Source organism: Agelaius phoeniceus, chromosome 9 (assembly GCF_051311805.1).
Source record: "Agelaius phoeniceus isolate bAgePho1 chromosome 9, bAgePho1.hap1, whole genome shotgun sequence".
NCBI lineage: Eukaryota > Metazoa > Chordata > Aves > Passeriformes > Icteridae > Agelaius > Agelaius phoeniceus.
In genome coordinates this window covers 2,640,370-2,652,890 of record NC_135273.1, presented here as the reverse complement: position 1 = coordinate 2,652,890, position 12,521 = coordinate 2,640,370, and the positions used below count along the sequence as shown (strand labels likewise).

Here is a 12,521-nt window from a genome sequence, read left to right as displayed (position 1 = left end):
CCTGAACAGGAGTTGCTGGCAGTTCTGTTTTGTGCTGAAAACTGACTTTTCATGGGGAAGAACCTTCCCCTGAGGCTGCTTTGGCAAAGGAGGGAGGAGTGTGGGGTTTGGGCTCTGTGGGTTCCAGTGTTGGGTTTGGGCTCTGGGTTCCAGAGCTGGGGTTTGGGCTCTGCGGGCAGTGTTGGGTTGGGCTCTGTGGGTTCCAGTGTTGGGTTTGGGCTCTGTGGGTTCCAGGGCTGGGGTTTGGGCTCTGTGGGTTCCAGGGCTGGGTTTGGGCTCTGTGGGTTCCAGGGCTGGGGTTTGGGCTCTGTGGGTTCCAGGGCTGGGGTTTGGGCTCTGTGGGTTCCAGGGCTGGGGTTTGGGCTCTGTGGGTTCCAGAGCTGGAGTTTGGGCTCTGTGGGCAGTGTTGGATTTGGGCTCTGTGGGCAGTGTTGGGTTTGGGCTCTGTGGGCAGTGTTGGGTTTGGGCTCTGTGGGCAGTGTTGGGTTTGGGCTCTGCGGGTTCCAGGGCTGGGGTTTGGGCTCTGTGGGTTCCAGTGTTGGGGTTTGGGCTCTGTGGGTTCCAGTGTTGGGTTTGGGCTCTGTGGGTTCCAGAGCTGGGGTTTGGGCTCTGTGGGTTCCAGGGCTGGGGTTTGGGCTCTGTGGGTTCCAGTGTTGGGGTTTGGGCTCTGTGGGTTCCAGTGTTGGGTTTGGGCTCTGTGGGTTCCAGGGCTGGGGTTTGGTGTTTGCCCTGGAGCTGCTGCTCTGCAGGGGGACCCCACTGGGAGCTCCTCCCCAGGAGTTTTCCCTAAAGGAAGCTTTAAAATGACACATGGACAGAGTTGGCCTCCTGTATTTCCTTCTTGATCAGGGATTGCTGAAGTGCCACCAGCTTCAGGCTGCAGGATCTGGGGATGGACCAGTGGCATCATCTGGGCTGTGCCCTCAGAGGGCAGCCTAGCAGTGTGGGCACTGGCAGATATTCATCACCCAGCTTTCCCCCACTCTCAGTTAGTTTGCAGCTCTTTGTGCTTCATTGTGCTTTATTTTCTTTGCAGTTGATGCAGGGAGAGCAGAGAAGCTGGGAGAGTCACTGCCCTGTGGATACACTGTGTTGGTGGCTGACTAATTTCATTGTGGCATTTTTTTCTAAAGACACAACTGTTGTGTGCAGCAAACGAAAAACCCAGGGACCAGGCTTCCTTGGCCTAGATTTTCCTGCTGATATTTCAAAAGCTGGCAGCTTTTCTGAAAGCCTTTCAGAGTTCTGTCAGGGCAGAGGGATTGTCCCAGCTTTCTGCAGTGTCAGAGGGTACCAGAAATACCTTGTTGTCCAGGGAAAAAAGGCTGAAGTGAGGAAATGAAACTTTGTCCTGCATATGGTGATGGAGAGTAAGGAAAGGGAAAGAGCCTGCAGGAGATAATTGTTGGGTTTTTTTATTCCTAGTTGATCTCTTAGGACTGCTGAAGTGGAGATCCAACACGAGCCTGTTGCACCAGAACTTGAAGCAGCTGATGAAAGTTGATGGTGGTGAAGTGGTCAAGGTAATGAGTTAATATCTGTAAAAAATCCCAGATTTTGATGTGTCGTTTTTTTTGGCTCCCCACACTTTCCCCCTCAACCTCACTGCACTCATTTGCACATTAAATTGCAACCAGGAACCTCAAACTTCAGGGTGCTGATGCTCCTCTCCCTGCCCTCCAGGAACATTTCAGATGTTTGAGAACTGATAAAACACACATCAAATGCACGTTTCTGAAAATGAGGTTGTTTTTTTTCCTAGCACTTTGGTGGATTTTTATATACAGATCCATGAAGAAAAGGTGTTTCTCTTTGCAAGAATTAGACCATCTTGGAAGTCTTACGTGGTGATGTTAAATGTATTTTTGATCTATGAATGTGGAATGCAATCCCAGTGTGTGCTGCTGTTGTTTTCTTTTAAAAAATACTTCAGGAAACATTTAACTGAGCCAAGTTATTTACATTTGCCAAGGCCACTGAGTGATTGCAGAGAGCTACATAAAGACAGGTTTAGCTGTGCAAAAGAGGAGGCTGGGACTTTATTGAAGGTGTTGTAATAAATCAAATCTAAAAGAGTGTCAAAAGATGTTCTTGGGGACAGGTGACCCTGGAGAGTTGTTTCCCTACTTCAGGGGATTTTTAGTTGTTTAACAGAAGCATAATGAAGCCTCAGCTTGAAGTAACTTCAAGCACCTGGGAATGCTGATTTTGTCCTCCTTGGAGGGTGGGGAAGGTGGGGTCCCACAGGTTTGTGTTTTAGGAAGGTTCTGCTTGCTGTGGTTTTGTCCTGGGTGGTTTGAGAGCAGAATGATGCCCGTGGCTCCTGCTGAGCACTGCCATGGCTCTGCCCCTTGGGTTCCCCCTCCTCTCCCAGTGTGCCATCCCAGTGTCCCTGCTGGGTGGGGATCAGGGGTCTCCTCGGGATGCACCCCAAGTGGGGCTGGAGTAAAAGCAGTTCTGGAGCGAGTCCTGCACCTGGCACACTCTCAGCACCCTGTGAGATTCCCTTCTCCTGCTCCCAAGGGTCTGAGCACGACTGGAGTCATGCAGGGGGCAGAAGAGGGAGTATTTAATATTGCTTCCACCACCATTTTTATCCTTTTTTTAGAGGGCCAGTGCCAACATTCTCCAACTGTTGCACAGTGTTCCATCTTTGTGGGGCTGCTCCATTGCAGACCTGGTTTGTCACTGTTCCTTTCTGTTCCTCCAGCTCTCTTTGCCCTTCATGTTTTTAACTACAATACCCAGTGCAGCCTGGGTAGAATACCCAATATTTAGAAAAAGTATTGATGTGATAAAAAACATTCCTATTTTCTGTTAAGAATTGCCTGTTTTTAAAACTCCCAGTAAAAGGCCTGGGCCTACTGGTGTTCATTTATTTGAGTGGAGATGAGCCCAGCTCCCCATTCTGTGCCTGTTCCAGAGTGTGTGGAAGCTGTAAATGTTATCTCCCTTCCCCAGAGGCTGTGGCTCCATTTGTGCAGAGTCTGTGCAGTATGAGAATGTAAACTAATAGTGTAGGAATTATTCATGCCACCTGAGAAATGTCCTGCCCCTTCACTCAGCAGCAGCATCTCTGCTGTGCTCCTCCTGCTGCTACACCAAGTGCTGGTGAACAGATTTCAGGCTTCAACTCTGCTCATGAAAGTCAGGCTGAGGTGCCTGAATGTGAAATCAAGGCTTGATCAGCCTCCCAACCATCCTTTGGCTTCCAGGGGACTCAGTGTGTGGGACCCAGGAGTGCAACTTCTCTTCAGAACAGGAGAGAAACTTCTCCTGTCAAGGCTCCAAACTGTGCTTTGCACTTCCCTCCCTGCCAGCTGGCAGCAGCCACAGAATCATTTAGAATTACAGAACCATTTAGGTTGGAAAAGACCTCTGAGATCACAGAGTTCAACCTTTAGAACATCAAGTCCAGCCTTTAATGTGCTTTATTTGCACATCTTCTTTAATGGGATGAGTAAGGCTGTGAGAAGGTGATGTTTTCCTTTTGCCCCCGTGGTGAAATTATGAGCTGGCTTTTTCCCAGAACTGGGCTAAGATCAGCTGCAAGAATTTGGGCTTTTCTGTTTTTTCATCCTCAGCAGCACGAACTGTGACTCTGTGCTCAGTTGGTTTAAGGAGTTTGACATTCAGCTGTGCATGGGGTTAACTCCTGACATTTGGCTGGAGGTTTAGGAGATCAGGTGAATCAGGCTTGATCCAGGAGACTCATTGAACATTTTTAAAGGAAACATTTTTAAAGGAGGAAGGTGGGAGTCAGGCTCATTTTCCATCCCTGTCACAGGGTGTGGAATGCTTCTTGTAGCTGGAACCCCAGGATTGATTCCCTTCTGCTTTTTGAGATGTTCTTCCCTCTGCCTCATCTATGTCACTGTCGTATTTTCTGAAAAATCCCTTTGCCAGGATTCTTCTCCTGGGAAGATGAGAAGCCTCAGAGAAAAAACAATATTATCTTATTGCTTCTCCCTGTTTTTCTACTTTGGAATGTGGCTGGACATTGTTTACCAACAGGTGCATGTTTGATTGGTTCCATGTTAATTGTTTTTACTTAATGACCAATCACAGCCAGACTGTGTCAGACTGAGCAGTCACGAGTTTTTATTATTCATTCTTGTTAAGCCTTCTGTCTGTATCCTTTCTCTATTCTTTAGTATAGTTTTAGTATAGCATTCTTTAATATATTATAAGTACATATAATAATAAATTAACCTTCTAAGAACATGGAGTCAGATTCACTCTGACCTCCTCCTGGGAACCCCTGCAAATACCACACATCTACAAGGCAAAGCCTTTTTTTTAAATCTTATTTCCCTGTGAGGGTGGGCAGGCCCTGGCACAGGGTGCCCAGAGCAGCTGTGGCTGCCCCTGGATCCCTGGCCAGGCTGGACAGGGCTGGGAGCACCTGGGACAGTGGAAGGTGTCCCAGGGGGTGGCTCTGGATGGGATTTAAGATCCCTTCCAACCCAAACCGTCCTGGGAGGATTTGAGACAGATGTGCTGGAACCACCCACATTTAACCCCTTCTTTCTCAACCCCACCTGAGCTGTGCTGCAGCCTGGCCTGGAGGAGCCCCTGTGTGTCTGTGCCAGCTGGAGGAAGGAGCTGCTCAGGCACAAGCCCATCCCAGCAGAACTGATGAGTATCTCTGGCACTGCATGGATCTGGGAAGGACTCCTGGAATTAGGGACCTTTTGTCCTTGAGCTTTACTGAAAGCCCCTGGCACTAATCTGCTTTTCCTGTGGTGCTGCAGAGCTGGGGTGCCCAGGCAGGGGGAGTGAGGACCTTGCTAGGCAGGTGTGGGGCTGGGGCAGCAGTGGGGGGCTCTGTTCCCATGCCTGCATGAGGGATCCCACTGGGATTTGGGGCTGTGGTGCAGCCCCGGGCAGGGATGCTCTGAGTCCTCCCATGGCTCAGCTCCCATTCCCTGGCATGAGACTCAGTTGCTTGTGTGGTTTGTGCTCTGAAACTCCCAAATTCTCAGCAATGCATGGGCCTGGTGACCGTGTGGTGGATCTGCAGTTTGGAAATTGATGTTGTTGGAGCATTGTCACAGAGTCAAGTCTTGTCCAGGTGTGCCAAGTGTGACTTCTGACTTCATTTTTTCTGTTGGACTGATAACCTGTGTACAGATAATCAACTTCACTAAAAATCATCTGCTGAAAAAAAAAAGCGTTGGGTTTTCCTTTTTGTTTTTTTTTTTGCTAACTTTTAAAATGCCTTTACTTTAGCAAAAATATCTGTAGAAACCTGTGTGGAATCTGAACTTAATTTTCCTTTGAAATCATGATGAGAGCTGTGTTGTTTCTTGGCAGTTTCTTCAAGATACACTGGATGCCCTTTTTAACATCATGATGGAGAACTCAGAGAGTGAGACCTTTGACACTTTGGTGTTTGATGCTTTGGTGAGTCTGCACTGGGGAGGGTCTGAAATGTACCCAATAATGGGGAATTAATGAAATTTATTTTAGTTTATTAATGAAAAAGATCTGAGCTAAGAGTTATTATTTAATTTAAAAATTATATTTCAAGGTTCAGATCCAGAGGGAGTTGGATTCTATCATGTCATCCTCCCAGGAAATAAGGAAGCACTCACATCAGGTCATTTTAATGGATTACCAGCACAATTTAGGACAAGAACAGAGCTTTTAATGTCAATAATGTCTCTTCTCTGAGAAGAAAGGGGAATGGACAAAAATTAAAGACTTTTTGGAGACTAACACACTAATTATGCTGTTTTTTCAGGTATTTATCATTGGATTGATTGCTGACAGAAAATTTCAACATTTCAACCCTGTCTTGGAGACCTACATCAAGAAGCATTTCAGTGCTACCTTGGCCTACACGTGAGTTGGAAATTTTAGTTTTCCTAATGTGACTTGGAGAATTTTTCCAGGTCATGTTATTTAATTGCTTGTTTATGTAGCTTATTTAGGAATGTGCCCATGAGCTTGGGAGGGTCTGGAAGAAGACTGGGGGTAGTCTTTGTTTCTTTCTTGAAATAAATTGGTACAAATTTCAGTCCTGTGCAAGGAGAAGTTCTGATAGTGCTGAAATGAAGAAGGGGATGATTTGACAATTTCAGGAGTTGTTGTGTTAGGAAAACAGGAGCAATTCTCACTCATATTGGAAGGAAATGTCCATTTAAGATGCTTCAAATACTTTTTTGTGCATTAAATGACACTGTACCCCAGTTATCCACATTACTGTCAGTGTGGGGAAGAGGCAGTGAATGGCACAAAAAAAGGCCCATTATTTTTGTTGTCTTAAGTAGATTTTGACAGTTGGAATCTTTGCTGCTGCATTAGGCTGGAGGAAAAAATATCTGATGGATATCTTTGCAGTGCTGGGGGGAAAGCAAACCCGAACCAGGACACCTGGGCTGCCCTTTGCTGGTGCAGAGTCTCTGTTAAGGGACCTGAAAATGTTGATTTAAAATTGTGAAGAATCATAAAATCCTCGAATAGCCTGAGCTGGAAGGTCCCACAGGGATCATCAGTCCAGCTCCTGGCACAGAGACCCCAATATCCCACCCTGGGCATCCCTGGGAATGTTGTCCAAACCCTCCTGGAGCTCTGGCAGCCTCAGGGCTGTGCCCATTCCCTGGGGAGCCTGGGCAGTGCCAGCACCTCTGGGGGAAGAGCCTTGCCCTGAGCCTTCTTTAATCCCAAAGAAGATTTGAACCTTCAGTCTCAAGGCTGATATTTTGGTCACTCATGTGGAGCATCCTGCATCACCTGCACTTCTCAGGAAGAGCTGAGGGTGGTTCTCTTATGGCATGGAGAGCATCCTTCCCTTCCTGATGTGCAGGGAGGAGCTGAGTTCTGGCTCGAGGTGTCCCCATGGATGTGACAGATCCCTGCCCTCTCCCTGCCTTTTATTCATGGAACATCCAGCGTGGAAAAGAGCTCCAGGATCACCCAGCCCAACCCTCAGCCCTGGAGTAAAGAGAGGTGGCCTTGGCAGTATTTAAGTGCTTACTTGAAATTCTCAGGCAGTTTGCTGCTGCTCCAACAAATCCCCAGGCAGCAGGATCTCTGTGTTGTTTTCTGTGAGTGGGGAATAATGTGTGGAGCTTGTTTACTTGGAGAGGGGATGTTGGATCATGCACTGGAGCTGGGATGATTTAAAATGGAATTGCTTGTGGTTGCATTAAAGCCCTGATTTATATTCATTGCAAGGGAGGGAGCTGAAATGGGATTATTTTGAAAATTGTTTCACTTTCGAGGTTGATAGGCTTTAAAATGGGGAAGAAGAGAATTTCCAGCTGGTGGTGTGTACTTTGAGAAATAAATTTTACAAATTTCAGCCCAAAATCCATGGGAAAGCTTTCTAAAGGGGAAGCCTTGCTGAATGAAGGAACTCATACTTTGTGCTAATTCTAACAGCATGCTTATATTTAATTATTTTTCATTATTTTTACTAATTTATAATTTTTTATTCTTATTTATAATTATTGATTATTATTATTAGTGGGTGCATCTTTCTCAGAGCCTAAATCTGAACATCCAGCAGAAAATCAGCCTTACTGAGATTTGCTGTATTGCTTGTGTGTTAAATGAAGTTATGGTCTGTGGTTTTTCTTTTTTTGCTCAAGAATAAATTCCAGCTACTTATCAGCAAAACAAAACCACAATGAGTTTATTAGTTGAAGAATTAACTTTGTAGCTCCGTGGGCACATCATTTTTCATTAAACATTTCAAAATGGAAATTCTGTGGCAGTACTTGTAACTTTTATGTGGGGTTTTTTTTTTTTTTTGTATTTAAACAGAAAACTGACCAAGGTTTTAAAAACCTACGTGGACAATGCTGAGAAGTGTGGGATCACTGATCAACTCTTCAAAGCCATGAAAGCCCTGGAATACATCTTCAAGTTCATCGTCCGCTCCAGGATATTGTTCAACCAGTGAGTACAGGCACTGCTTCAGCCTCCCACTGCCAACAGTGCCCCAAAACTGCCAACATTTTACAGTCCAGCAGTTAAAACTGCTTAGTACTGCACTATTTTAGAAATGCTTGAAGCTGTGAGAAGTTATTTCAGGAGAAGGGTTTTCCCTCTTTAGCAGAGATCTGTATTTTCAGTAGCAGGGAATTGCTAAAATCATCATAATTTTGGTCTCTGGACAATTAGAGCTTGGCACTGTTTGGGGAAACTCCTGTTACTGTATTGTGTTTTATACACAAGATTTTACAGAAGTTATAAACCAAGCTGATGGGATCTTCACTTAGATTGAGTCCTTTTACTGCTTGTTGCAACCTTATTGCAAGGGATTTATGTAGAGCTCTTCAGTTACCATCTCCACCACCCTTTCCTCTAATTTAGGGCTTGGAATTTATTTCTGTAGGAGCCTTGCTGTGAGATTCATAAAATACTGGATGCCACTGAGGCTGTAGCAGGGCCTACAAATCACTTGAAAACTGAAAAAAATAAAATTCCCTCTGGCTGCAGATTGGATTTACAGACAATCTGACCCTCCAGGACAGGCTGTGGGATTTCCTTGTGGGAAGCACAAATTCACAGCCCTTCAGTGAGAGACACAACCCTCCATGCCAAGGGATTAATCAGCAAAATTACTGAATGCAGAAAGAGCCTGTGATTTGTTCTGCTGCAGGACTGAAGCCCTGCCTGGGGGGTGTGATTTGGAGTGATTAAAATGCAGGATTGCTGCTGCTCCACTGAGGAATCACAAGCAGCAAGCTGAAGCTTTTATTCCAAAATATGGCATGTTTTTAACTTCAGGGAGAGCCTGGTGGGCCCCATGGATGGATGGAGCATTTTAGCAGTTGAGTTCTGGATAAATACATGGAAGTTCATCCACTTAAAGCATGGTGACACATCTGTTTGTTCACTACAGCAAAGGTTGATAAAGGCAAAATATTGCAAGTGACCTTTAGAAAGATCTCTGATTTCCTCAGTAGTGATCCCAGTGCTTGTGGTGCATTTACTACAGCCTTAAAATCCTCCAGGCAGTGCTGGAAGCACCAACCTGCTGTAAACCTTGATTTCTCACAGCTGCAGGGATTTTGTGCTTTATCAGGTATATTAAATAAATAGATGTTATTAACTGACAGTAGGAACACATTTGTGACTGACTTGTTTATTTTTATTATAACTTCCCTTTTGAAAGGCAGTGTTTTTTGTCTGGAGCACTTTGATTTATTGGGCTGTCAGGTTCAGTTACTCTTTCTGTTGGTATAAGTTTCACCTCTCTTAATCTCTTCAGGGGGACACTAAAATCCATTATGGAAATGGGGACTTAACAAGTTTTTTATCCTGCATAATCCCCAGTTTAAGCCTAAAAGGGGAATAGAAGTGTGCACAGCAAAATAACACAATTTAGTGGTTTGGGGCTTTTTTTTTTTCTGCAGTATTTATTTCCTCTGTGTCCAGGTTAAAATCAATTTTTTCATATTTGGGACTTCCCAAGGTTTATGAGCACAGCATTAAAGATGATACACATTAACTTCAGAGTAAAGCAGCAGGAACATCCTGAGCTCCATGTTTATCCCAAGAAAAGCCCATTTCCAGCTGCAATGTGTGATCCATCATGATGTAGCTTTAGGTGGGATATTGGGAAGGAATTCCTGGCTGGGAGGGTGGGAGGCCCTGGCACAGGGTGCCCAGAGCAGCTGTGGATCCCTGGCAGTGCCAAGGCCAGGTTGGGGAAGCCTGGGACAGTGCAAGGTGTCCTAGGAGTGGGACTTGATGGATTTAAAATCCCTTCCCACCCGAACCATTCCATAATTTTGATCTTGGAACATGAAGAAATTGTACAAGGATTGTACGTGGCAAATTCCTGGGTGAAATTCCCTTTCTGAGCTGCAGACTACATTTGAGACCTTCCTACTGGGTTTAATTCCAGGAGAAAACTGTGGGAAGTCAAAGGGACCTGTGCTGGGAGCTGCTGCAGTGGGTCTTGGTGCCAGGTGTTGGTGGGCAGCAGAGCCAGGGGGACAGGGAGGGCTTTGGGAGCCCAGTTGCTGTTGCTGGGTGAGGCTCTTGATCCACCAGAGCTGACTGGGTAAAGGTGGGGTTCACCTGGGGGAAGGAGTCAGGGGATGGTTTGGGTGGGAAGGTGTGGTGTTTGTGAGGTCCCCAGGACAAGGTGAGAGATGAGGATTTGAACCCAAGTTCTCAGAAGGCTGGTTTATTATTTTATGATCTATTATATCTTATATATGATATCTTATATATGATATCTTATATATTATATGATATCATTATATGATATCATTATATGATATCATTATATGATATCATTATATGATATCATTATATGATATCATTATATGATATCATTATATGATATCATTATATGATATCATTATATTATATCATTCTATTATACTAAAACTATACTAAAGGAAGAGAAAAGATACATCAGAAGGCTTAACAAAAATGAATAATAAGAACTGGTGACTGACTCTGAGAGCCCAGCACAGCTGGACTGGGATTGGTCATTAATTCAACACAATTCACATGGAACCAATCAAACATTCACCTGTTGGTAAACAATGTCCAAGGCCCATTCCAAAGCAGCAAACACAGGAGCAGCAATCAGATAATTTTTGTCTTCATTCCCCTTTGAGGCTTCTCAGGTTCCCAGGAGAAAATCCTGGGCCAAGAGGATTTTTCAGAAAATATCCAAGTGACAGGAAGGGACCTTGTACTCATCCCATTCCACCCCTGCCATGGGCAGGGACACATCCCACTGTCCCAGGCTGCCCCAAGCCCTGGAAGTCCATGTGATGTTTATAACTCCCCTGTTCAGATTTAATCTGGGTTCCAGATCTCTTTTTTTGGCCATGTTTTAAGCCTGACTGACCCTGGTGTGGGTGAGTCCCACGTGCTGCCCAAGGAGGGGAGGTTTTCAGGGGTGATGTGGAGCCAGTGCTGGTGTCCCCCTGGTTTTCCAGGGAGGATTGTGCCATCCTACACCTGGAGCAGGGCAGGTTCTGCATTTAAACCCCTGCAGAGAATTCCAGGAGCTCTCATTGTACCAGTGGCCCAAGTTCTTCACCCTGGCTGTGTGTGTTTGGCCTCTGGTGTTGCTCGGGTGCCTCTGTGCAGTTTTCACCCCCCTGAAGCATCTGGGAGAGGGAGAGGGGGATCCCAGTGGGGAGCTCAGCTGTGAGGAACCTGCCTGGGGGCACAGGGACCCTGCTCTGCAGCTGAGCTGGGGCTGAGTCACTGCTCTGTGTCAGCTGTGCTGACTCCATGGCAAACTGAGCCTGAAATTAGTGCTGAAACACCATTTAACCTCAGTGCCTACTCCCCACAGGAAAAAATGTATCTTCTTAGCAAAAAGAGGGTCCAGGAGTTTCTTCTTTTCCCTTTTCCTTTTTCCCCCCTTCTTTCCTTTTTCTCCCCATTCCTCTTCCCTCCCCTCTTTCCTTTTTCCCTCCCCTCTTTCCTTTTTCCCTCCCCTCTTTCCTTTTTCCCTCCCCTCTTTCCTTTTCCCCCTTCTTTCCTTTTTCCTCCCCCTCTTTCCTTTTTCCCTCCCCTCTTTCCTTTTCCCTCCCCTCTTTCCTTTTCCCTCCCCTCTTTCCTTTTCCCCCCCTTTTCCTTCCCCCCCCTTTTCCTTTCCCCCTTCTTTCCTTTTTCCCCCCTTCTTTCCTTTTTCCCCCCTTCTTTCCTTTTTCCCCCCTTCTTTCATTTCCCCCCCCTTCTTTCCTTTTCCCCCCTTCTTTCCTTTTTCCCCCCTTCTTTCCTTTTCCCCCCTTTCCTTTTTCATGATTTTAATGATTGCTGGAAGTTGGCTGGCTGCTTTGTGGCTTCATCAGCACAAGGGTCCTGGCAGGGATCTGCAGGGTGGAGAGGCTGTCCCTGGCACAGGGAACTGGGGCACTGCTCAGGGATTCACCAGAGACTGGAGCAGCACTGCTCTCTGCATGTGGCATTTCACAATAAAAATCTCTTCTTCCTGCCAGCCCAGCCTGCCCAGTCTGTCTTGTCTTGAGTTTTTTTTTTTTTTTCCCCTGGAAGAAAGCTCTTGATTCAGTGAAGAAAGTTGTAAAAATTCTTGAGAATATGTAAGCCAGAAAGTGGCCATTTGTCATCTGATTGTTAAAAAAGCCACCAGATTTTTTAAAGCAGTATTTCCATTGTGGTTTGTGCTGATGAAACCTAATTGTTTTTCAGGCTGTATGAAAACAAAGGAGAAGCAGACTTCAGGGAGTCTCTGCTGCAGCTCTTTAAGTCCATCAATGAGATGATGAGCAGCAACTCTGACCAGACTGTCATAGTGAAGGTTTGTGCTTTCCAGATCTCCAGTTTTGCATCCTCAGCCACAATAAGGCAGTGAAGTATTTGCTTATTTGTGCTTAAAAGCTGGCTTTGCTTCTTCAATCAAGGTTAATTCTTGGTGCTTCTGCTGAAGGCTTTGTGACTGTGTAAAGAGCTTTCTTTGAACAAGTAAATCTCTAGAATTCTAGAATTATTTAAATTGGAAGAGACATCTAAGATCATTGAGTCCAACCTTTAATTGCTTCAAAACCCTCACTTTGATTTAAAAAGAG

The 12,521-nt window shown here is 45.5% G+C and overlaps 1 protein-coding gene across 2 annotated transcripts in view; it reads left to right on the top strand.

The window, feature by feature from the left end:
- DOCK1 (dedicator of cytokinesis 1) overlaps window positions 1-12,521 on the top strand; it is a 277,666-nt gene that overhangs the window by 55,331 nt on the left and 209,814 nt on the right. For both annotated transcript variants that reach the window (XM_077182775.1, XM_054637087.2), the window contains exons 19-23: window positions 1,426-1,523; window positions 5,317-5,406; window positions 5,747-5,847; window positions 7,774-7,908; window positions 12,145-12,253. In XM_077182775.1, coding sequence (XP_077038890.1) covers window positions 1,426-1,523; window positions 5,317-5,406; window positions 5,747-5,847; window positions 7,774-7,908; window positions 12,145-12,253 — 533 coding nt within the window. The remainder of the gene's footprint in view (window positions 1-1,425; window positions 1,524-5,316; window positions 5,407-5,746; window positions 5,848-7,773; window positions 7,909-12,144; window positions 12,254-12,521) is intronic.